General features: G+C 35.3%; 1 protein-coding gene and 1 non-coding gene across 3 annotated transcripts in view; both read left to right on the top strand.

The window, feature by feature from the left end:
• ALCAM (activated leukocyte cell adhesion molecule) overlaps nt 1-5,299 on the top strand; it is a 220,602-nt gene extending 215,303 nt beyond the window's left edge. For both annotated transcript variants that reach the window (XM_066346952.1, XM_066346951.1), the window contains one exon: nt 5,187-5,299. In XM_066346952.1, coding sequence (XP_066203049.1) covers nt 5,187-5,274 — 88 coding nt within the window. In that variant the 3' untranslated portion in view covers nt 5,275-5,299. The remainder of the gene's footprint in view (nt 1-5,186) is intronic.
• Nucleotides 5,300-21,965: 16,666 nt separating this feature from the next.
• LOC136380263 (small nucleolar RNA SNORA26) lies at nt 21,966-22,089 on the top strand. Its single transcript, XR_010746931.1, has one exon. It is a non-coding gene; the product is annotated as a small nucleolar RNA SNORA26 (small nucleolar RNA).
• Nucleotides 22,090-23,716: the final 1,627 nt, after the last annotated feature.

The raw sequence follows: 23,716 nt of genomic DNA on the forward strand, positions 1-23,716 counted from the left end.
ATTTTAGCATTACCTTTTCACAATTTCATTCTTCTGGTCTTTTAACTATACCTCTTTTATTGTGGTTATTCTTGGTATTACAGTAAGGACCTTTAGTTTATAACATGTAAAATGTAACAATGTAAAATTATTTTACTATTATAATTTTATTTAACCTTTTCCACATCATTGTAATGTGAGGTGTATAGTATATGCTGTTGTAGTAAATGTGACAACAATAACAAAGAAAGAAATAGGGCAAATGAAACAATTTTTCAAGGGTCTTATATATAATGTTATCTATATAACATTAAACGGTTGTAAAGTTTTTTGGAATAATATTTATATTTTGCTACTACATATGTATAATCTGTATTTTTTCTTTCTTGTACATTTGAGTTTCCATCCATCTAGTGGTCATTTGTCTTCAACCATAGAACTTCCTTTAATGCTTTTTTTAGATTGTTCTGTTACTAATGATTCAACCAGTTTTTCATTTAATTTATGTTTTTATTTTGCTTAAAATAAAAAGTACTTTTATTAGATGTAAATTTCTTGTTAGACAGCTATTTTTTCAACATTTTAAATATGTTTGATAATCTCACCAGGAAAAATATTTTTTCCTGGTGAGATATCAGTTTCTCTGAACAATTTTTCTTTGGCTAGTTTTGTGTCCTTTTTATATTTGCTTTTGATTTGTTTGATTATGATGTATTTAGATTTTTTTTTTTTTTTTTTGGTCATTCCAACTTGAGGTTTGCTGAGCATTTTGGATATGCAAATTAATGAAGATCAACAAATCTGGGAATATTTTTATTGTTTTTTCAAATATCTTTTCTGTGCATTCTTTTCACTTCTCCTATTGAGAATCTAATGTACATATATTTATACATACAGTATTGTCCCACAGGTCACTGGGGATCTGCTTTTCTTTTTCTGTGGTCTTTTTTTTTTTTTTAATTTATAATTTATACTTTTTTGTCTTTAAGTTCACTGAGGTTTTCTTTTTGCCACCTCCAATCTGATGATAAGTCAACTTAGTGAATTGTTTATTTCCAATATTGTAGTTTTAATTTGGAAAATTATTTCCTTTTACATTTTTTTGGTGTTGCAATTTCTATCTGTTCTCTCATTGTTACCATATTTTTCTCTAAGTCTTTAGACAAGTAATATAATAACAATTGAAGTTCTTGCCTGTTAATTCTAAAGTCTGTGTCATCCAAGGACATTCTCTGAAATTTGTGTAACTTTTTTTATTTTTTATATGCATGGTAACTAGTGTGTGTGTATATATATATGTCCTTTTGGTGTGATATGTTATAAAGATTATAGTTTCTGTCATATTCTCCTAACGGATATGGATTGTTTTCCTTAACAGACTACTATTTTACTGGCTAATTTTCTTGATCTCTAAAGGTTACTTTTATATTTTTATATGGCACATGTCTTAGGATAAATGCTGAATATTGATACAGTCTTACTTGGCTTTTCTGGGATTTGAATAGAAAGATTGATTTGTTAGTCAAAGACTTCTTGCTTGGTGATTTTCAACTCCAAACTGTTGTCCTTTTGTGGATAGTAGCTAAAATCTATGTCAAGGTTTTAGGCTTTCTATTAGGCTATGTGAAATTTCTCTCATATATGCAGGGTTAGGGATCATCCAAGGAATACTGTATTTTGCACAAAAACTTGGGGCTCTCTTCACTTTGTAGCTCTCTCTCAGTTTTTCCCCTTAATTTCCAGCTTTTGTTCTAGTTAGCCTATGTCTCTCCAAATGGGAAGTACCCTCAGAGGAAAGGCTATGTGAAGATAGAGCTTACCCAGTATAAGGGTCAAATTCTCTTTAGGTTATACTATCTTTTGTCACTTTCAGATACAGTCAAATAGTTTATTTTCTATTTTTTTCTGAGAGTTTATCATTGTTATAAATGTAATGATTAACAAAATATAAGGTTGCTAAAAAACTCATTAATAGAACCATGCTTTATATCAAAGTTGTGAAATCATTTAGCCCTCAACCTTAATATATCCTCCTCCTTCCTACACAGGCCAACACAGTTGAAAAAAATAAAATTTAATATTAATTTATTACATTTAGTAAGTTTTTATGTTTTTAGAATATGCTTACAGAACATAGACTTTTTTTAATTCTTAAATTTTATTTAGAAAGTAACTTTAACAGAGTGACAACATTGACTATTTTATCTGCCATTCTTTCTCTGTAGTGGCTCCAAATAAGTTGAAATTTTCACTTTTGTGTCAAAGAATAGTAATTAATGAAGTGGTTTGAAAGAAAATAAAAAGGAGAAAGACATAATGAAAGGAGAAGTAAGAGAAAAGGAATGGAGGAAAAATCAGAATGAGAGAGGGAACCAGAATACAAAACAGGAGAGGAAAGAAGAAGATTTTAGAATCATGTTGCTTTCCTTGATTGCCACAATAGTTTACTTATTTACAGAAATTTCAGTTATTAGTATATATTTGGGTTTTTGTTTTTTTATTATTATTATTAATTTTAATAGGGTGACATCGATAAATCAGGGTACATATGTTCGGAGAAAACATCTCCAGGTTATTTTGACATTTGATTATGTTACATACCCATCACCCTGTTAGTATATATTTGAATATATAATTAGGAGCTATTAGCATGATCAAGGTACATACTTAAGCATATAATTATGTGCAGTTTTGTCTGAAATGATTAGAGTAAGATATTACTCAAGTTTTGTCATTTAATGTAGTATTCTATCTCACTTGTCTTGGGTGTATATGAACTTCATTGGTGAACGCTAATATCACTAGGAACAGTAGAAGGAAATAGATATGAACATAAACAACCAAGTAACATATTTTGTATGTTATATGTATTATTGCTATATTCTTACAATAAAGTAAGTTAGAGAAAAGAAAATTTTGTTAAGAATATCATAGTAAAGAGAAAATACATTTATAGTAAGTTCAGTTAGTTCAGTTTATCAGAAGAAATGTCTTTTGGCTGCCTCCATATTCAGTCAGTATATTATGTGCTATGGGTAAAACAGAAATAAAACATGGTTCTTATTTATAAGGAGCTTAAACTTATACAAAATACTAAAGAATGTTCCTATATCTTGAAGTGCCATGATACAGGTAGCTGGAGATTTTGGTAGAGATTCTCCAAAGAAAAGAGATGGATCTCTGTATTTAGGGGTTGGAGAAAGTGAGACATGCTAATATCTTAATCAGAAGCCTTAGAGGGGCATGCCTTAGGAATAAGGGCAAACCAGAGGAAGGCTGAGTCGCACTTAAAATGCAACTGAGCCTCAACCTAGTTTAAGCCCTGATTGGATTGGAGTCATCAACCCTTCACCCTATGTACTTAACAGAAAAGAAAAGAAAAATAATGTTGTATGAACTCTGTACAGTTTGTTTATACAAGGTGTCATGCAAAATAAACAGGACTAAATATGCAAAGACTCTAGAAAATACAATCAGTAATCAAGAGAAAAACTAGATAAGTAGATTCATGCATGATTTGGATACTATAGTTAACAAACAAGGATATTAAAATAAATATAAATAATATGTTGAAAGTGGAAGAGAAGATGATCATTGGAGATGAATGAACTAAAGAACTGAAACGTATTTTTAAATATTTTAAAATCAAATTGACTTCTTAGACCTGAAAAAAAAAATATTATATTGAAAAAATAAGTCTTTGGCAGATGAATTTAAAAAACAGATTTGCCACAGCAGAACATAAGAGAAAGAAGCTGAAATACAGATCAATAGAAAACACCAAGATGAAGCACAGTAAGGCAAAAGGATAAAACATATAAGAGCATAAGAGACATGGTCTACACACAAAAGATCTAACTTATGTAAAAGTGAAATCTCAGAAAGACAAAAGAGCGAGAATGCCCATCAACAGTAAAATATATAAATAAATTGTGGGTGAGTTAAGGAAAGAAGTAAGGGAGGAAGGGAGGGAGAAAGGGAGATATAAATGAAGGGAGGGAAGGAAACAGGAAAGGGAAATGATACACTCTTGGAAAAAATGATACAATTAATCCTGAGTGTCACAAAACCAAGAAATTTAGCTGTGTCTTTAAGAAAACCTGGTTTCAGCTCTTAATTATAGTGCAACAGTTCTCAAACCTCAGCATGCAGCAGAACCACTAGATCTTGTTGATCGTAGACTGTGCGCCCATCCACAGAATTTCTTTCTTAGTTCTGTTGCTGAGCCTCAGAATTCCCACTTTTATCAAGTTCCCAAGGGGTGCTATTTTTTTTTTCCAGAGACAAAGAGAGAGTCAGACAGAGGGATAGACAGGGACAGACAGACAGGAATGGAGAGATGAGAAGCATCAATCATCAGTTTTTCGTTGCGCATTGCGACACCTTAGTTGTTCATTGATTGCTTTCTCATATGTGCCTTGACCACGGGCCTTCAGCAGAATGAGTAACCCCTTGCTTGAGCCAGCGACCTTGGGTTCAAGCTGGTAAGCTTTTGCTCAAACCAGATGAGCCCGCGCTCAAGCTGGCAACCCCGGGGTCTCAAACCTGGGTCCTCGGCATCCCAGTCCAATGCTCTATCCATTGTGCCACCGCCTGGTCAGGCTTAAGGGGTGCTGATTTTGTTGATCTGGAACCACTATTTGAGAACCACCACATTAGGGCTGCTTTAGCTTCTTCTGCTGCCAGTCTTCTGTCATAAACTTGGGTCTCTTTCTAATCTTGCTTTTACTAAAGCAGATCCATAAACAAAGATACAGGAGATTAGCTCCACTTGGAGTATAACAGGCAATGCCAAAAAGGAAAAGGCCCTAAAGACACTCCCTTAGAAAATTTTTGCCCAAAACTATTTGCTGAGAATGCAAATTTTGACTATTAAGTGATAATAATTCCTTTTCAGAATGCAGAGAGAAAAACAATACAGCTTAAAACATGATGCTACTAAATATGTACAGTCTGTGTTCAAAATAATGGATTTCTTTTTTTTTTCTGAGTGTATATTTAATGCAGTGCCACTATCAAAGTAATTACAATGGAATGGGTTCTGTTACCAATCAATGATCACAAATGTGGAATTGTTCATCCTAATGGTTTGCCTGTATTAGATGTAAAACTTCTGCTTTTCAAATATACGTCAGTGTGAATCCTAAAATAAAAAAAGTCCGATTCGTGTGTATCAATGTAAGAATGTTTATTACATTTCTTTATAGGACCGCATCAAAACATGTAAACAAGGACCTTGGTAATCTGGAGGAAAACAAAAAGTTAGAAGAAAACAACCACAAAACAGAAGCCTAAGAGAGAAACTGTTCCAGTTGTCCAGGTGAGCAGGTTGTGTGAGGGTTATAGAAATAATTCCCCAGAAAGAATGAAACGTCCTGTGAGATGAAAGGGAAAACCTTGACATTAAAATGCTTCATAATTGAGGCTTTTAAAATAAGAAGAGTTTTTCAAAAGCAAACTTTGGTAACTCAGGTCTTCTCAAAAGAATGGAATCTCAATGATTTCTGAGTCCTCCAAACAAATAATCATCACCTCTGAATAATTAAAGTCAGTTTTGAGATTTTAACATTTAATTAGCATTTTTGTATTCTAATGCCAATATTTTTGCAAAGAAACTTAGTTTTATAAATTGATATTTTGGTTGGATGAGAACTAATTCCAATACTTTAAATTTATTTTTAAAAGAAATTAGGAGAATAATTTTAAAACATAAAATGTTTTATTCAAGGATTTAAGATACTTAAGTGTCAAAGTGTTTATACAGCTATCTCCCAAATCATTTTAATGAAGGGCTAAAAAATACACACACTTTTGCAGATAGTATGTATATTAATTACATACATACATGTGTATGTATAGATATGTTTGTGTATGCCCATATACATGTATGTGCATAATGTATATATAAATGTTACCTATATGACATATATTTAGATGTAATAACTATATAAGTATAGTTTTTTAAGAAAAGCCATTTGTACAAATTATGCTATATGTCCTTGAGTTAGAATAACTGTTACTCTAGCTTACTCATCTGAAGTTAAAATCCCCAAAATATCCCATTTAAACCTTGGTTCATTATAAATAAGCCATAGTCACATTTTGAGTATGTTACCAAAATTAATCCCACACAAAAATATGAGGCATAGGAAAGAATTGTAACTGGAAGGATGGACACAGGAAAAAAAATAGAATAGTTTAGATAAGACATTTTTTTTTAATCTAAAAATCAGGATCTCAAATTAATTGGGAGAAATAAAAACTGGATTATCTCCCCTTTTTGCTTTTCATTGGAAGGCCAGTAAGCAGTATTACCGCCTCTTCTTTTTTATCCCCTGCCTCTATAAGGTTAATTCCTCAATTTTTCATAAACATAGATTTTTACCTTCTGTTCTCTTCAAAAGTGGAGTAAATCCTCAAAGGAAAATTAAGGTTGAAGGCAAAGCCCACAAAAGAGTGTGATTTAAAAGGACAAGTGAATTTTTTAACCTGAAGAGAGCAGAATAAAATATTTTCCTGAAAAACTCTGTAACAGTCATATGAATTGAGCAATTATCATAAAAATAAAAAATCTCAACAATCCCAAAAACTTATTTGCAGAAGGACCATAGCAATGCCTAAGATTACAGATAGGTTAAGGGACAATGGAGTTTTATTAGTCTCCTATAAAGTAATTTCTGTCTCTTTTAGTACGAAGCATCTGTTGATCATGAAAAATGATTGCTATGGTAACTTACTAAATTATGTTTTTTTTCTCATTATTGCAGAGAAAAAAAATCTATATAGGCCAATTGAAGCATGAACGTGGATTGTATTTAAGACATATACAGAGACATTGACAGCAATTCATGGTTCAAATATTAAGCAGTTCATTCTACCAAGCTGTCACAGATTGTAGAGAATTATCTCAAGTCAAACAATGAAATAAAATTGCAAACAATAACAATATGTTTTGGCAGCCATGATGATAGGTCATCCGTTGTGTTTGGTTTGATTTTTTTTTTTTTTTCTGTAAATGTCTGCACTGAAGATTTCCTTTTGGTTTGCCTTTTATGTAAATTTTTTACGTAGCTATTTTTATACACTGTAAGCTTTGTTCTGGGAGTTACTGTTAATCTGATGTATAATGTAATGTTTTTATTTCAATTGTTTATATGGATAATCTGAGCAGGTACATATCTGATTCTGATTGTTATCAGTAGTGCCCTCAAACTTTTTCACAAGCACCGAAAACCCAAAGGTGGCAGCTTGTGAATATTGGGGACACACACATTGCCCTATTCCAAAACTGTGATTTTTATCATGAGGGGGAGGCAGAGAATCCAACTGATAAACACCAGATGAGTGATGCTGTGTAGGCACCACCAGCTGACCCTCAGAAGTAAATCACACATGCATATGGACACACATACATAATAATGGTACTCCCAAACTGACAATTTTGTCTATAATACTGAAAAATCATAACAGAATTTGGGTAGCACTTACCTTTAGAGACACCTGTTAGTAAATTATTTTCTATCAAAAGAAAGAACAACACCAATGTGTGAAAGACAGTTTGGAAAAATCATGGATAACATTTCCATCTTCATAGATCACAATGTAAATCACTGTATTTTAAAATTGGTGTTAAATCCTTTGGGTTATCCACTGCCTTAAAATTATACCTATTTCTTTTTTAAAAAAAGATATCAGTCAGAATTGGAGATTTTTAACAGTGGTCATTATCAAAGCTGTGTTATTTTCCACAGAATATAGAATATATATATTTTTTTCGTGTGTGTTTTTGTTAACTACGCTACAGATATTGAATGCACCTTGAGATAATTTAGTGTTTTTAACTGGTACATAATTTATCAAGCAGTACATGAAAGTGTAATAATAAAATGTCTATGTATCTTTAGTTACATTCAAATTTGTAACTTTATAAATGTGTTTTATGCTTGAGGAACTTTTTAGGGTGATAGTATCAATGGAAACTTTTTGAAGTAGACTGGATATGGGCCAATCGTTACTTGTGACTAGCCTTTTAAACTTTGCTCTTTCAAGCAGACACTTGGATTCTGGGAGAATACTGCTCAGCCATTTTTGACCCAGGATTTACATAACTTTATAGAAAACGGAAATGAACATCAGGTTTCCAGGTATAGAACTATGTTCTTTGGAAGAAAGAGGAAAACTTGGTGTTGTTTTTCAGACTTATGGAATAAAATTATGAAGGTAATGAAAAATAAATTGAAGAATAAAGTCATATGGAGATTAGGAATAATATTTTGCCACTTCTGCATTATTTAGAAACACATGTTATTGTACATTTGTAAACCATTTACTGTCTGGGCAATAGTGACTCAGTTTAATAAAAAGCTTCCTGTAGTACATTGAAATGGATTAAATACATAAAATATCCTATTAGACTCAAAGCTGTGTAAAATATTATGGGGGAAAAGAAAATACGTTATTTTGCCTCTAAACTTTGATTTATTGAAGTTTTATTTGGCAGGAAAAATTGAATCTTGGTCAATATTTAAACCAAAGTTAAAGGGTAAAAAAAAACCAAAGTTATTTGTTTTGCATGGCTAAGCCATTCTGTTATCTCTGTAAATACTGTGATTTTTCCTTTTTTTTTTTCTTTTCTCTTTAGAATTTTGTTACAGGAATTCTAAAAATCTTAAACACCTGCTTTCCACAATAAACCGTGAACACTAAAATGAAATCACTTCCATATAAATACTTTTGCTTTTGGTGTGGGAGATCAAAAGAAGTCTAACTCCTAGGATATATATGCAGAAAGAAGCAATGTGACAATAGAAAGAGAGGGTTATGCTGCAGTTAATTCTTGGCTTTCACTTGCTATGATTAACTAAGTCCAAAAACAGCTGTCAGAACCTAGGGAGCTGACCATTCAAAACGCAGTGCTCTGGACACAAAGCAGAAAGTTTGCTGGGAAAGGGGAGACGCATTATAACTATGGAATCAATGTCTGGATGAAAAGGATAGCTTATTTGTGTAATGGCAAAGACAAGCACAGCAAGGCTGGAAGGAAAATCGTGCACAATCCTCAGCTTCTGTGGTTGGCGTCCTTTCGATTTAACTCTTTGGCAACAGGAGACAAGTTTTGCCAGTTCGAGTTTCACTTCCGATCTTTGATTACAGGAACTGTATATGGAAATGGATTAACATACCCGTCTATGCCTAAAAGATAATAAAATTGAAATATGTCTTCACATATCTCTCACAGCTGTCTGCCTCTTGTCTAAACTAGGATCTTTATGTGTAGAAAGTAGTTGTCTTAATTAAAGAGTAGAAAACTCACTGTGACTCTTCATCTCTCTAGAGATGGAATGCAGCAAAATAAAATTGTCCGCACCTTACTATTATGCCACCTAACTAGTCCTAGATTTTATCTGTAGTTGGTTCTATAATGTGGGTGTCTTTCTATCTTCAGATACACCGGTCCGTGGGCCATTTGGTACTGGTCTGCAGAGAAAGAATAAATAACTCACATTATTTCCATTTTATTTATATTTAAGTCTGAACGATGTTTTATTTTTTAAAAATGACCAGATTCCCTCTGTTACATCCATCTAAGACTCACTCTTGACGCTTGTCTCGGTCACGTGATACATTTATCCGTCCCACCCTAAAGGCTGGTCCATGAAAATATTTTCTGACATTAAACTGGTCCATGGCCCAAAAAAGGTTGGGATCACTGAGATACAGGATTATACTTGTTGTGCGTGTCCCATGTGGCTTTCCTAGAAACTTAATTAAGAAGACACACACAATCTTATTTTTTTTACTTCCACCATTAACACACCATTCAGTTTACCATCTGGCATTACCTAGACATGTACTTTCATGGAAATGCTCTACCTTTAAAATAAGGCAAAGTCAGCAGTGTACATCAGAGAAAAAAATTAATATTTATTGAGCCCATCCTATGTGCTATGGCCAATCATACTTTTTTTTTTTTTTCTGAAACTGGAAACGAGGAGAGGCAGACAGACTCCCGCATGCGCCCAACCGGGATCCACCTGGCACGCCCACCAGGGGCAACGCTCTGCCCACCAGGGGGCGATGCTCTGCCCCTCCAGGGCGTCGCTCTGCGCGACCAGAGCCACTCTAGCGCCTGTGGCAGAGGCCAAGGAGCCATCCCCAGCGCCTGGGCCATCTTTGCTCCAATGGAGCCTTGGCTGCGGGAGGGGAAGAGAGAGACAGAGAGGAAGGAGGGGGTGGGGGTGGAGAAGCAAATGGGCGCCTCTCCTATGTGCCCTGGCCGGGAATCGAACCCGGGTCCCCCGCACGCCAGGCCGACGCTCTACCGCTGAGCCAACCGGCCAGGGCCCAATCATACATTTTTTTATTTAATGCTTAATAGTTGTTAATAGTATTAAATATCTCCCCATTTAATAGCTGAAAACTAAGGCTCAGAGAGTTTCCGTAACTCAAGTACATTTAGCTTTCAAGTAGGTAAGTTGCACATCAAACCAATCCAATTCTAAACGTCATGCTTGTCCCCATCTACTATAGTTTCCAAACTTCTTTAATCAAGAAATCCTCCTTTTAATAGCATCTAAATTGAGAAACATTAACTGGCACATGAACTGGTAATACCATCCATAATGTATTATTCTAAGACATTCAAATCATAGAGTATGCAATTATATAATTTTTCAGCTGTATTTGAATGATTAGATATTTTATTACACGTTATATGTAACATTACATATGTGTTTTTTGAAAACACATGTTTAAAAATGTGACATGCACATATTTGTAGTACATTTTAAACACATATATTGCTGTCATACACTAAGTACCTACTATGAGACAGGCACTATATTAATGTGTTATGTATACTCCCACTTGAATTCATTCAATATCTTGCTATAGAAGGTGTTACCTCTATTTTACAGATCAAGGTAATGTAAATAACTTTGTCTACAATCACAGACATGGGAGGTAGTTAAGTCTGGATTTGTGCTCAAGATGCCAAAGTTCAAGTTCTATTCACTATATGATATACCTTCCTGTTATAAGACTATATACTGCTCACAAAAATTAGGGGATATTTCAAAATGAATATGAAGTGATAAAAGCATTTGATTTTTTTTATTAAACAAAAACATCAGAAAAGCAAACGACAAGTCAAAGAAAGTTATTCAATTATGCAAATGAGATAAAAAAACCAACTTTTATTGCATTGATGAAAATTCACTATACAAAAGGCTGAAAGTACTGAAGTATCTGCACTTTCCTTAATCCCCTGATGTTTGGGAGCAGTGTTACATCTAACTATGCTTGAGAAGGCTACCACAAAGATAGATATGCATTGAATCACTGACTTGATCCCTCAAGTAACTCATTTATATTCAAAGAAGTATGTGGAAACTGCTTTAAAACAAATTACTATATAAGTATTAGATTTTTTTTTTATTATAGTCTGAAGAATAAAATGGAGAAATGCTACTATTAAAATATCAGTTCAGGGCCCTGGCCGGTTGGCTCAGCGGTAGAGCGTCGGCCTAGCGTGCGGAGGACCCGGGTTCGATTCCCAGCCAGGGCACACAGGAGAAGCGCCCATTTGCTTCTCCACCCCTCCGCCGCGCTTTCCTCTCTGTCTCTCTCTTCCCCTCCCGCAGCCGAGGCTCCATTGGAGCAAAGATGGCCTGGGCGCTGGGGATGGCTCTGTGGCCTCTGCCTCAGGTGCTAGAGTGGCTCTGGTCGCAATATGGCAACGCCCAGGATGGGCAGAGCATCGCCCCCTGGTGGGCAGAGCGTCGCCCCTGGTGGGCGTGCCGGGTGGATCCCGGTCGGGCGCATGCGGGAGTCTGTCTGACTGTCTCTCCCTGTTTCCAGCTTCAGAAAAATGAAAAAAATAAAATAAAATATCAGTTCAGGTGCCTGACCAGGTGGTGGCGCAGTGGATAGAGCGTTAGACTGGGTTGCAGAGGACCCAGGTTTGAGACCCCGAGGTCACCAGCTTCAGCACACATTCATCTGGTTTGAGCAAGGGGTTACTCGGTCTGCTGTAGCCCCACGTTCAAGGTACATATAAGAAAGCAGTCAATTAACAACCAAAGTGCGGCAACGAAAAGTTGATGCTTCTCATCTCTCTCCTTCCTGTCTGTCTGTCCCTATCTGTCCCTCTCTCTGACTCTCTCTGTCTCTGTCCCAAAAATAAATAAATAAATAAATAAATAAATAAATAAATAAAATCTATTCAGTATAGTTGAATTTAAAATTGTCATACATTAACAATAAAAATATTTAGTTAAATGACAAATGTGTATTCCTCATATAATATTCTTAGTAAAAATATTTTAAATGCACTATATTTGGGAAACATAGTCAATAAACTGGAGTTCACTTTTTCCCAGAATGCTTTCTTCACCTACTCATTATGCTCTTCTAATTCAATGTTTTTTCTTTCCCAAATCTGCCCTTCTTTCATTTATCCTTATTATTGTAAGCACTTCTCAAATGTACAAGTTTTTATTGGAAAGTAAACACATGGACATACAACTCCAAAAACTGTTTCCATTAACAAGTTATCTGTTTTGCCCCTTTTTATTAGAGCTGGAAAAGGTTTTACCTTCTGATGGCCAGGCAACTTAAACTGATGAGATAAAAGATATTAAATTGGTACTAAATTGTGTGTATGTGTGTGGATTGTTTTATCCCATTTTCCTATAAGAAAGGAATTACTTGAGTGAATACAAAATATTGGTCAAATAAGAAGTAGCTATAGGGTGAAAATATTCATAGTACTTTGATGTGAGGCATTCATGCAATAATTGCAATTAAATTTGTATGATTTAATTGCTAATTTATACAATTGCAAAGCTAATTGTATAAATTCTATACTACCAGGAATTAAATGAGGGCTTTAATATTATATATAAAGGCTAAAAATAAATTATTAGATTTTTGAGAAAACTTATATATTCAGAGAGCATAGGCTGTGGTCTCCATAAGGTACAGCATTTAATAAAATGTGCCTTTGGAAGCTGACAGCAACTTCCTATTTGTAAGGGCAAAAAAATTGAATATCCTCTTTTCCCAAAAATAATTTTTTTCTAATTGTATTTTCCCAGGTAGGCCAGGTTAAATTTTCAATGAACAGTTTAAATTGATGTTTTGATTCACCTACCATCTGAGATGTTCACCTCCACAGAAATAACAGTTGAACTTTGGGCATCCCTATACATTATTTTTTTAATTCTCATAAGTCAGAAGTAGTGGAATATTTATTATGAAATATATATTAGTGAAATAATTATTTCACTAATATTTCACTACCCACTACTTCTGACAAAGATGTAATTATAGCTTGAAAGTTGATCCTTAGTCCTGTCCCTGGATATCCTAATAAGAAAATGAAATATTTCTGTTAAGAAATGGATTATATCTAAGTATTAGTCATTCTTGGAAGCTAAATTGTTACTAAAAACCCAACTTACCCAGAAATTATGAGCTTTGACATTGTTGGCAATAATGATTAAGTTCCTTGTTCTTAGCTTGATTACAATTGTCCACCAAAGCTATAAAATAGTCTATGTACTGTAAGACAAAGAGGCATTGCATATTGTTGAATCTGATTCCAAGAGAAAAGTTTATTGTATTAAACTTTTTCAGGTTCATTAGAAGGAGTCATCTTCTGTAAATTTTCTTAATTTAGAGAGCTTTGTTTTTCATATATAATAATTGCACACAGCTGTTTAAAAGATGATGAAGCCTGTCCCGGTGGTGGTGCAGTAGATAGAGCATTGTTCTGGGATGCTAAGAACCCTGAAGTCACCGGCTTGAGCTAAGGCTCATCAGCTTGAATGCGGGGTCACTGGCTTAAGCATGGGATCATAGACATGACCCCATGGTCGTTGGATTGAGCTCAAAGGTCACTGGCTTGAGCCCAAGGTTGCTTTCTGGAGCAAGGGGTCACTGGCTTGGCTGGAGCCCATCATTGAAGGCACACATGTGAAAGCAATCAAGGAACAACTAAGGTGCCACAACTATGAGTTGATGCTTCTCATCTCTCTCCCTTCCTGTTTCTCTGTCCCTGTCTGTTCCTCTTTTTCTCAGTCAAAAAATAAATAAATAAAATTAAAAATAATTTTAAAATAAATAAAATTTTTAAATGATGAAATTTTTTTTTTTTTTGAATTTTTCTGAAGCTGGAAACAGGGAGGCAGTCAGACAGACTCCCTCATGTGCCCGACCGGGATCTACTGGCACGCCCACCAGGGGGCGATGCTCTGCCCATTGGGGCGTCACTCTGTCATGACCAGAGCCACTCTAGCGCCTGAGGCAGAGGCCACAGAGCCATCCCCAGCGCCCGGGCCATCTTTGCTCCAATGGAGCCTTGGCTGCGGGAGGGGAAAAGAGACAGAGAGGAAGGAGAGGGGGAGGGGTGGAGAAGCAGATGGGCGCCTCTCCTATGTGCCCTGGCCTGGAATCGAACCCTGGACTCCTTCACGCCAGGCCGACGCTCTACCGCTGAGCCAACCAGCCAGGGCTAAATGATGAATTTTTAATCACATTGACAATACCACAAAAACAGTAAGTAGACCTTCCCCCCCACGTTCCTAATTGATAACCTTTTAAAAAGTTGCCTATAGTAACATTGTTACTCTTGCATTATCTTTGCTACTGGAACAAGCTGGGTATGAAGATGCTGGTCATGTTTAGCCAATCAAACATGAACCTGGGACTGGGTTGTATAAGAGTATCTTTAATTATAGAAGCCAGCAGCCTGAGAAGACAGTGGACATATCCTCAATGCTGCCTTTTAGTCTCAGGTCTGTCTGTGGTTTTAATAAAGGGAGATGGGGTTTGTTAATAGTGGGCTAGCACATGCAGTTAGTCACATAGCAGTGTGCTGAAGTTGGGCATCCAACTTGCTTTAGTGGCTCCCTGAAATGTCCTTCTGACACTGGCACAGGTCTATCACTCATCCTTGATGTTTCTCTGGGTTGGCTGTGGTCTGGAGTCTCTGGTAGTCATCTGTGACTCGGGAACCTTTCGGCAAAAGAAGTCCCTATATTTTTTTAGACAACAAAATAAAAATTAAAATTTGTGAACTAAAGCTTCTAGTTATCTACAGTGCCTTAACTTGTTACAAGACATTCTGTGGCTGAGCCCTTACAAGAAATTATTTTAATTTAATCCATTACTTAATCTCTTATTGATTATAACTAAAAGCTACTATTACAGAAGCCAAATTTTTAACTTTTGGGTTCTACTATCAATTTGAATTATTTCCTATTGAATGTAATAAAATGTAATAAGATAAAATTATTAAAATATCAAACATATACTTCATAGTTATAACAGGACTCTCATTTTTTTGTTGTCCCGATGATAATGTTAATGTATAGCATCCGTGTTCAGTTCAAAAATTGTGCAGATTTATAAATATTTACACTGTTGTTTTTATGGGATTTCTGCAGCAAGGATGGAATCAAATTCACATTAATATCCTTAGCATAAATGCCCAGTGACTCCTGGCATTGCACTGAAGAGAAGCTCATTGAGCAAAATCTCTGAGGCAGATTTTGTTCATTCATCTTCTTCATTCCCCCCTCTTACTATGTATTAGAAATAGGGTGTGTGTGTGTTTATAAATCGGGAAGTGGAAAATCGACTTCTCAATTTTTCTTTTAAAATTATTTTTTTAAAGCATTTGATCCAATGAGAAAATCATGTGTTGGGAACAAAGTCATACGGACTTTACCAAAATTGTTTACATTCCAATTAAAAAAAAATGAAAAACCAGAATGACTCAGCAGATTTAGCAAATTGAGTGAGCACAGGAAGCTGTTAAGGGATAATCTGTTCTGCACATCAACTCAAGTTTACAGATTGAAAGCACATATATTTACAATTGCAGTGAACTGAGATTTTGCTAAAAGATAACTTTATGGGATGAAGCATGACAGCAATACTTCACAGTCTTTGATTTTGTCCTTGGCTCATATTTTCTTCTTAGACAAAGCTACTACAGCTATAGCACGTGTGGGCCCTTTTCTTTCCATCCTCCTGTGTACATTTCAGAAGGTGCTTCCTGAGGTCAAATGCTTTTGTGAAGAGCATCCTGTTCCTGTTTCTCTCATGGTCCAGCTGTTGCATTAGATGCTCTACTTCTTTACCTGTACCCATACCCTTTGCATATAACTTTGCAATTCTTTCCACAAAAGGGTCAGAGCATATTTTCCCACTCCTTGACACTAGGTTCATTCATATGATTCACTCTAGTTAACAAAATCATGTCACAATCAAAGTTTTTTAGTTCCAAGTATAGGCCTCAAGTTGCCTACCATGTTTCTTCTTGACCTTTTGAACTTCTCTAATCGCCATCAAATGAACAAGCCATGGAAACCTGTTCATGCCAAGAGGAGGTTAAAGACAAGGAGCAGATCTGCACCAGGTAAGGTGCTTCAGACAAGCCCAGGCTAGAGCAGGGTGAGCCCAGCCATATTACCCGAGCCCAATATACATTAGTTGTCAGATGCCCACAGATACATGGACTATAATAACAAATGAGTGTCTTAAGCCACTAAGCTTAAGATTGTTGTTATGTAACAATAACTAACTGGTATACCTCTTCAGGGGTAGGTAATGAGTTCCTGGTTAGCTTTTTAGGTCAAGATAATATCAAAAAAACATTCCTTTGACCAAAAAAAAAAAAAAAAAGAACAAAAAGTCATGTTTTTAAAGCTATAATGACTGGACTTTGGTGCTTTTGAAATGTTCCCCTTTTCCCTGACCTTTCTAGGATCAACAGTCACTATCTAAAGCCCCCAACCCCTCTATATGCTATTAAATATATAAATACTTTGGCATCAACATATAAGAATTATTTGTAATAATGCTAGGTAGCTGTTTAGAGATGTTTCTTAAATATATAAATCAGATGCAAGTCTCTTGACAGATTGAGCCCATGATGAGTTCTGTCTGGTGCTGGTCTCATTTGTCCCTTCTCATTGTTCTGAAAGCAGAGCATTCAGGACAGGTTCTTATAATTAATTGCTCTCTCTATAATATTGCTGTCCACATAATTACATGCTGACACTTTTCGTCACATTAAAAATTATATTCAGGATAGATATTTTGCTGACACCATATTCCTCACCAAATGGCAGAGACTCTTAAAAATATTCTCAGCTCAAATGGCCTAATTAGGTTTTCAGTTATTCATGTCACTGGTCATTAGGACAATCATGTAAATCAACAAGCACTCAGCTGCCCAGGCACTAAATAAGAATACCCTAAAAGAAACCAACATTTTTCTAACTGCATTTATTAACCTTTTCTTAATGTTTTAACATTTCAGGTTTATTCCCTAGACCTATAAAACTGATTAGCAGTAAGCTTCAGTGCAAAAAAGAGAGAAGTATGGATAGGACTTTTTAAATAAGGAAAAACTGGGAAGAAGTTATATACACACCTACACACATATAGATCCTCAACAAATTTTCCTGGAAGCTATGCAGATTCTCACTATCCACTACTACATCCTGGAAAAGTAACGGTGGCAATGGTGTGAGGGCAGAGGTGGGTACTTCATTTTGTGTGTCTCCCAAATGGCACAGCCCATTCTTGAGGGACGAATGTACGTACTGGTTTAATGGGAAAATTATAATCTTTAGAAACAAACGGACTTTAAGTGAACTTCTAAATGAATGGGGATCTGTAGTGCTTTAGCAGTGAAGCCTTGAGCATAACAGTAAAACACCTGAGCCCCAGTTACCACATCTGTAAAAAGGCAGCTATACTAACTACATTAGATCTCGTCCTTAACAAAATCATATGTACAAGTTAAAGAGAAAATGAATCTGGCCTCCACTATTGAGTACAAATTATAGATTTCTACAGGATGGGGAAACACAATCCAATAGTGTGTAGGTTACAAACATGGAGGCTGTACGCAAAGAAATAGGTGTTTTTTTAAATATGAAAACTTTATTATAAACAATATTTTTCCCACACTAGGAAAGTGAAGTATCTGAGAACTACTGACTTGCTGGTAGTATCTGGTCTAATAGATCAGTACTTTAGGCAAATGCTGGCCTAGGTGTTCATGGTTATTCTTGATAACTGTCTTATCCACATATATGAAGTAGTTTCTTTTGACTGGTTAGCTCTATAGTGCTCTCAGCAGGCCAGATGCAATATCAAAATCTGATATAATCAAAGGGATCACAGTGCCTGCTGTACGGTAATTGGGCACTAGATGTAGATGTGTCTATCTTATTTTGTCCTTGTCTCCTACAGTTAGCAGCAATACGGATGAAGGTAACCCCATATAACTAACTGTAACTGATGAAGTGATGTTTGGTGTGATACCACCTCTTCTAATTCAATTAGTTTAGTTACTTGCTTCCTTTGTATTTTAGTCTATTTCAGTTATGTGAGTTGGTATGCTATGTTGAAGAAAAATAATAATAAAATAATTAAAAGAAACAAGTTTAAATATCCTCCAAGGTCAGTTACTTTGAAGCCATAAGCAACAGCAAAACTTTCTACCTCTCTAGTCTTTCCCTTCCTCCTTTCTCATGTTCCAAGTCCAGAGTGTCGAAGCTGCAATTCCCAGCAAGAGCAGGTTAGGAATGATGAAAGAAAGCAGTCAACCTCACTTCTGTGCCTGTGTCTTAGAACAAAATGGAAAAAGAAAAAACTGGCTTTGCAATGAAGATTGAAAATCTTGGACTGGACACACTTATTGAATTGAGACTAGGTTTGTGATTTCAGATGACAGTAGAACTGTCCATTATCTCTCATGAAATAAAAATTACTGAGTCCTTTTCAAATTCTCATCCAATGACAGAGGACTTAAAAATAAAATTCTCTTTATTCAAGTGTTTGGTTTTTTAGACTAAAATAATTAATTAAACAATACAGCAACTAACACAAGTACTAATTTTGCTTCATTATTGCTTGAATAGTGGGGTTTAACAAAGGAAAAATGATCATCTATGCTATGGAGTTCATAAGTCACTTATGCTGCTGAAAGAAATAAGGTGATTGTAGATAAAAACTATGTTACTGATAATTTGTTAACATTCCTTCCACATTTCTTCTCTGTTGCAAGTCTTAAACACATGCATCAAATACGGGATACAACAAATTATCTCATCACCATTACAACTATGAGATGAGCTTTCTATTGTACACTATTACAAATTCAATTTTGTTAACAAATCCATCTTTCATTGTGTACTGGTGGAAAACTCTGTGAACAGTCTTATAGAATCCTTGCAATTACTGCCAGAAATAGTGAATTTAAAGGATTTGAGGTCATCAATCTAAATTAACGCATGGTCTGATTTGAGAGCACATTGCAATGCAATTTATACTATAAAGGATCTCTTCCAAAATTAAAATAAAACATGGTTAGAGTATCATTTTCTTGAACCTTCTCTGTATCTCAGACATATAATAATTAACATGCAAAGACAATCATTTCAAATGCAACATTTAATACCACTGACGTGTTCCTCCCTTAGAAGCTAGCAATTTTAATCCCTTTATTATTAATTTGATTAATGTAAACTACTATATGTGGCTGTAATAGAACAAAGACAAATCAAAGTTAGCATGTTAATTTATTTAAATTTAACTTTTTGAAAATGGTATGCTCTTTAGCTTGTGATATGAAGCAAAAGAAAAAATATTCCCTGTATAAAATAATAGATTTGTTCCTATATAAAGAATCCAGGGAAATATTTCAAATTCAAAATGTGTCTTTTGAGAGGTTATATATCTTTGTGGATTTAAGGGAGGAAACCCAAAATCTGTGACATATAAATGACAGCAAACTAATGCCAAAGACAACTTAGTTAACCAAGAATACATGTCCTTAGTGAGAGTGTCATCTGGATTATACACAATGTCTTAGAGAAATATAACCAAGATAATTTTATAAACATCATTTATGATTCATTTTCCATGCTGTTGCTCTTTTTGAATTTCACTGACCATCAATTTAAGCAAAGGTTCTTCTTCTTCACCTTGAAGAATGCATGATATTCTGTAGAAGAGAGCTCCATCAGTATTTTGAATTTAAAATATAATACATACACACAAACACACACAATTTATTTGTATAATACAGAAATAAAGAATTTGAAGGTCAGAAAAGTAATTTCTGACAGGTCTTAATTAATAGAAGGGAAATACATTTTTATTCTATTTTGTTGATTTACTTGTGATACTCCACTTATCCAGAATGTTTTTCTTTCTCTCTACAGTTGTCAAATTTTCTTTCTTTTGGACTAAAGTCAATCTGCATAAAATTATGATCCTTATTTTATTTTCTATTGACTTCCAAGCACCTATGCTGATTCTAGTTCATGAAAGACACTTAACAAACATGTATAGGAAAGAAGGCAGGGAAGATGGGGAGAAGGTAGTACGAGAGGGAGAGATTGCCCCTGGACACGTAGGAAGTAATTGAAGAGAGGATTTAAACCCAGCAGTCTACCAGCCAGCTGCTCTAGTTAGATTCTGTCTCCACAAGGTCATGCTGTTTAAGTGAATCTTTTATTTTTAACTAACTTATTTAGCAATACTAAGGCCTGCGATTTTCTTTCTCATATTTGAACATCTCGGTAATCAAGATATAACTTATGGTTAATGACACCTGAACTTTGCTTGGCACCAGTCATGACGTAGGTGTCATTTTATAAGAAAATATAAAAAGCTTCAGGATTGAAATTTGCAAAATTAAATTTTGGCAGGTTCAAAGAAAATCAGAAGTACTCTTTTAACTTGTATAGAAACAGTTGCCGAAAGAGGTGAGAAAGGATTGAATCAAATGGTCTAAGTAAGTTCTAAATGGAACTCAAAGGTAAACTAACTCTGTATCTTTCCAAACTGACTTAACAGACCAGAACCAATAGACTTGAATTCTATTCCGCCTCTCAAGGAGACAGAGGAAAAGGTGTGAAAAATGTAGGCCCCGGTGCATTGAAAAGTAATGTGGGAAAGTCAGACTCAGAATGGTAAAAAAAATTTTAAGAAATCATAACCAATAAAGTTTGCTAATTGTTGATTTTTTCTGTGTGATAATAGTGATATATAATTCAAAATGAATGTCTTAATAATGCTATAGAAATTTCTTCAATAGACAGCAAATAAAATTTCTAAATGATAAAACATTGTGCAGTAGTTTACCTGGCATTTTTTTCTTTCTTAGTACATAAAAAAAAAAAATTGTGAGTTTTGCTATTGTTGGCAAGTTGAAGCAATAAAATGTAGTATATGATAAATAAAAAGGCCAAGGAGAGATCACTAAGCGTCATTTGCATTAGAGAGACGTAAGCAATGCTCTCTCAAATGAATTTGCCGTTTTATAGTCAAGAAAGCATTGACGTGAACTGTTGTGGGGTTTTTTGTTGTTGTTGTTTTGTTTGTTTTTCCTGAATTATTGAGCTATAGTTAACATTTAACATTGTTTAAGGCATACAAGGCAATGTTTTAATGTTTATTTATTATTTTTTACAGAGACAGTGAGTCAGAGAGAGGGATAGACAGGGACAGACAGACAGGAACGGAGAGAGATGAGAAGCATCAATCATTAATTTTTCATTGCGTGTTGCAACACTTTAGTTGTTCATTGATTGCTTTCTCATATGTGCCTTGACCGTGGGCCTTCAGCAGACCAAGTTACCCCTTGCTGGAGCCAGCGACCTTGGGTTCAAGCTGGTGAGCTTTTCCTCAAATCAGATGAGCCTGCACTCAAGCAGGTGACCTCGGGGTCACGAACCCGGGTCCTCTGTATCCCAGTCCAACGCTCTATCCACTGCGCCACTGCCTGGTCAGGCGGCAATGTTTTGATATACATATTATTGCAAAATGAATACCAAAACAAGGTTAGTTAACACATCTATCCTCACCGTTACCTTTGTGTATGTGTGTGTGCGTGTGTGTGTGCGCGTGTGTGTGGTGAGAACTTTTAAGATCTACTCTCTTAGACGCCCTTTCCTAAGCCCTTTCAAGGCTGATGCAGTGCCTATGGAGGCTAACACAGAAGGGTAAAAGTAAGTCTCCATAAAACCCTAAGAAGAGATGGGTAGAACTCCTCTTTGGATCCTGTCTGGAGTCACAGTTGAAAAAAAAAAAAAAAAAGATTTACTCTCTTAGAGACTTTCAAGCATACAATACAATACTGTCAACTATAGCCATCATCATGCTGTATTATTAGAACCCCAGAACTTACTCACCATATAAATTGAAATTTGAATCCTTTGATCACCATCCCTCACATCCCCAGTTCTGCACTGGCAACCACTAATCTATTCTGTTTCTGAGTTGTTTCTTCAGATTCCACATATAAAAGAAATTGTATAGCATTTGTCCATTTCTGTCTCACTTGTTTCACTTAGCCTAATGCCCTTCAGTTTCTCCATGCTGTCACAAATAGAAGAATTTCCTTTTTAAATGGCTGAATTCTATATATATATATATATATTTAATACTTAACTAATAATTACATATTAATTAATAACTACAGTGTGTCCGTAAAGTCATGGTGCACTTTTGACCAGTCACAGGAAAGCAACAAAAGATGATAGAAGTGTGAAATCTGCACCAAATAAAAGGAAAACTCTCCCAGTTTCATACCTATTCAGTGCAGTTTGATATGGGCTCACACACAGATTTTTTAGGGCTCCTTAGGTAGCTATCCCGTATAGCCTCTACAGACTCGTCACTGACTGATGGCCTACCAGAACGGGGTTTCTCCACCAAACTGCCGGTTTCCTTCAACTGCTTATCCCACCGAGTAATGTTATTCCTATGTGGTGGCGCTTTGTTATAAACGCACCGATATTCACGTTGCACTTTGGTCACGGATTCGAATTTAGCGAGCCACAGAACACACTGAACTTTCCTCTGTACCGTCTACATCTCAACTGGCATGGCTGTGGGCTGCTCCGCTGTATACACGGTGTTACGTCATCATCTGCGCATGTGCACATGCTGCCACATCATCCTATAGAAACTGGGAGAGTTTTCCTTTTATTTGGTGCAGATTTCACATTTCTATCATCTTTTGTTGCTTTCCTGTGAACGGTCAAAAGTGCACCATGACTTACGGACACACTGTATATATATAAAATCACAACTATTTAATTTATTCATTCATCTTAAACTCTTCTCTTGTTTCAGTATTTCAGTATCTTGGCTATGTAAGCAGTGCCACACTGAACATGGGGGTGCAGATATCTTTTTGAGATATTGATTTCATATCTTTCAGATACATATTCCCTCATTTAGACCTTTGTTAACTTATTTCAGTGATGATCATAATTTTCTGGATCGAGTTCTTAGACATCACTTCTAAGATTTATTCTTATATAGTCATGGTTTTATGTTCCTGGGAATGTACTGTTTTTCAAACTTAACTGTTTGATGCTGATATTAGAAATATAATTAATTTTTATCAATATTGCTTTGTATCCACCAACCTTGTAAAACTCATCAATTTTAGTAATTTAGCTATAGATTAGTTTGGATTTTATAGGGTTTCTTTTCATTTATTTTTAGATAAATAAAAAGCAATATTTATATATTGGTATTCTATGTAAGTTATTTATTCACCAATAAAAATTAAAAATTAGGCTCTGGTTGGTTGGCTTGGTGAATAGAGCGTCGACTTCATGTGCGGACATCCCAGGTTTAATCCCTGGTCAGGGCACACATTAGAAGCCACCATCTACTTCTCTTCCCCTCCACC

This window comes from Saccopteryx leptura, chromosome 8 (assembly GCF_036850995.1).
Source record: "Saccopteryx leptura isolate mSacLep1 chromosome 8, mSacLep1_pri_phased_curated, whole genome shotgun sequence".
Lineage (NCBI taxonomy): Eukaryota > Metazoa > Chordata > Mammalia > Chiroptera > Emballonuridae > Saccopteryx > Saccopteryx leptura.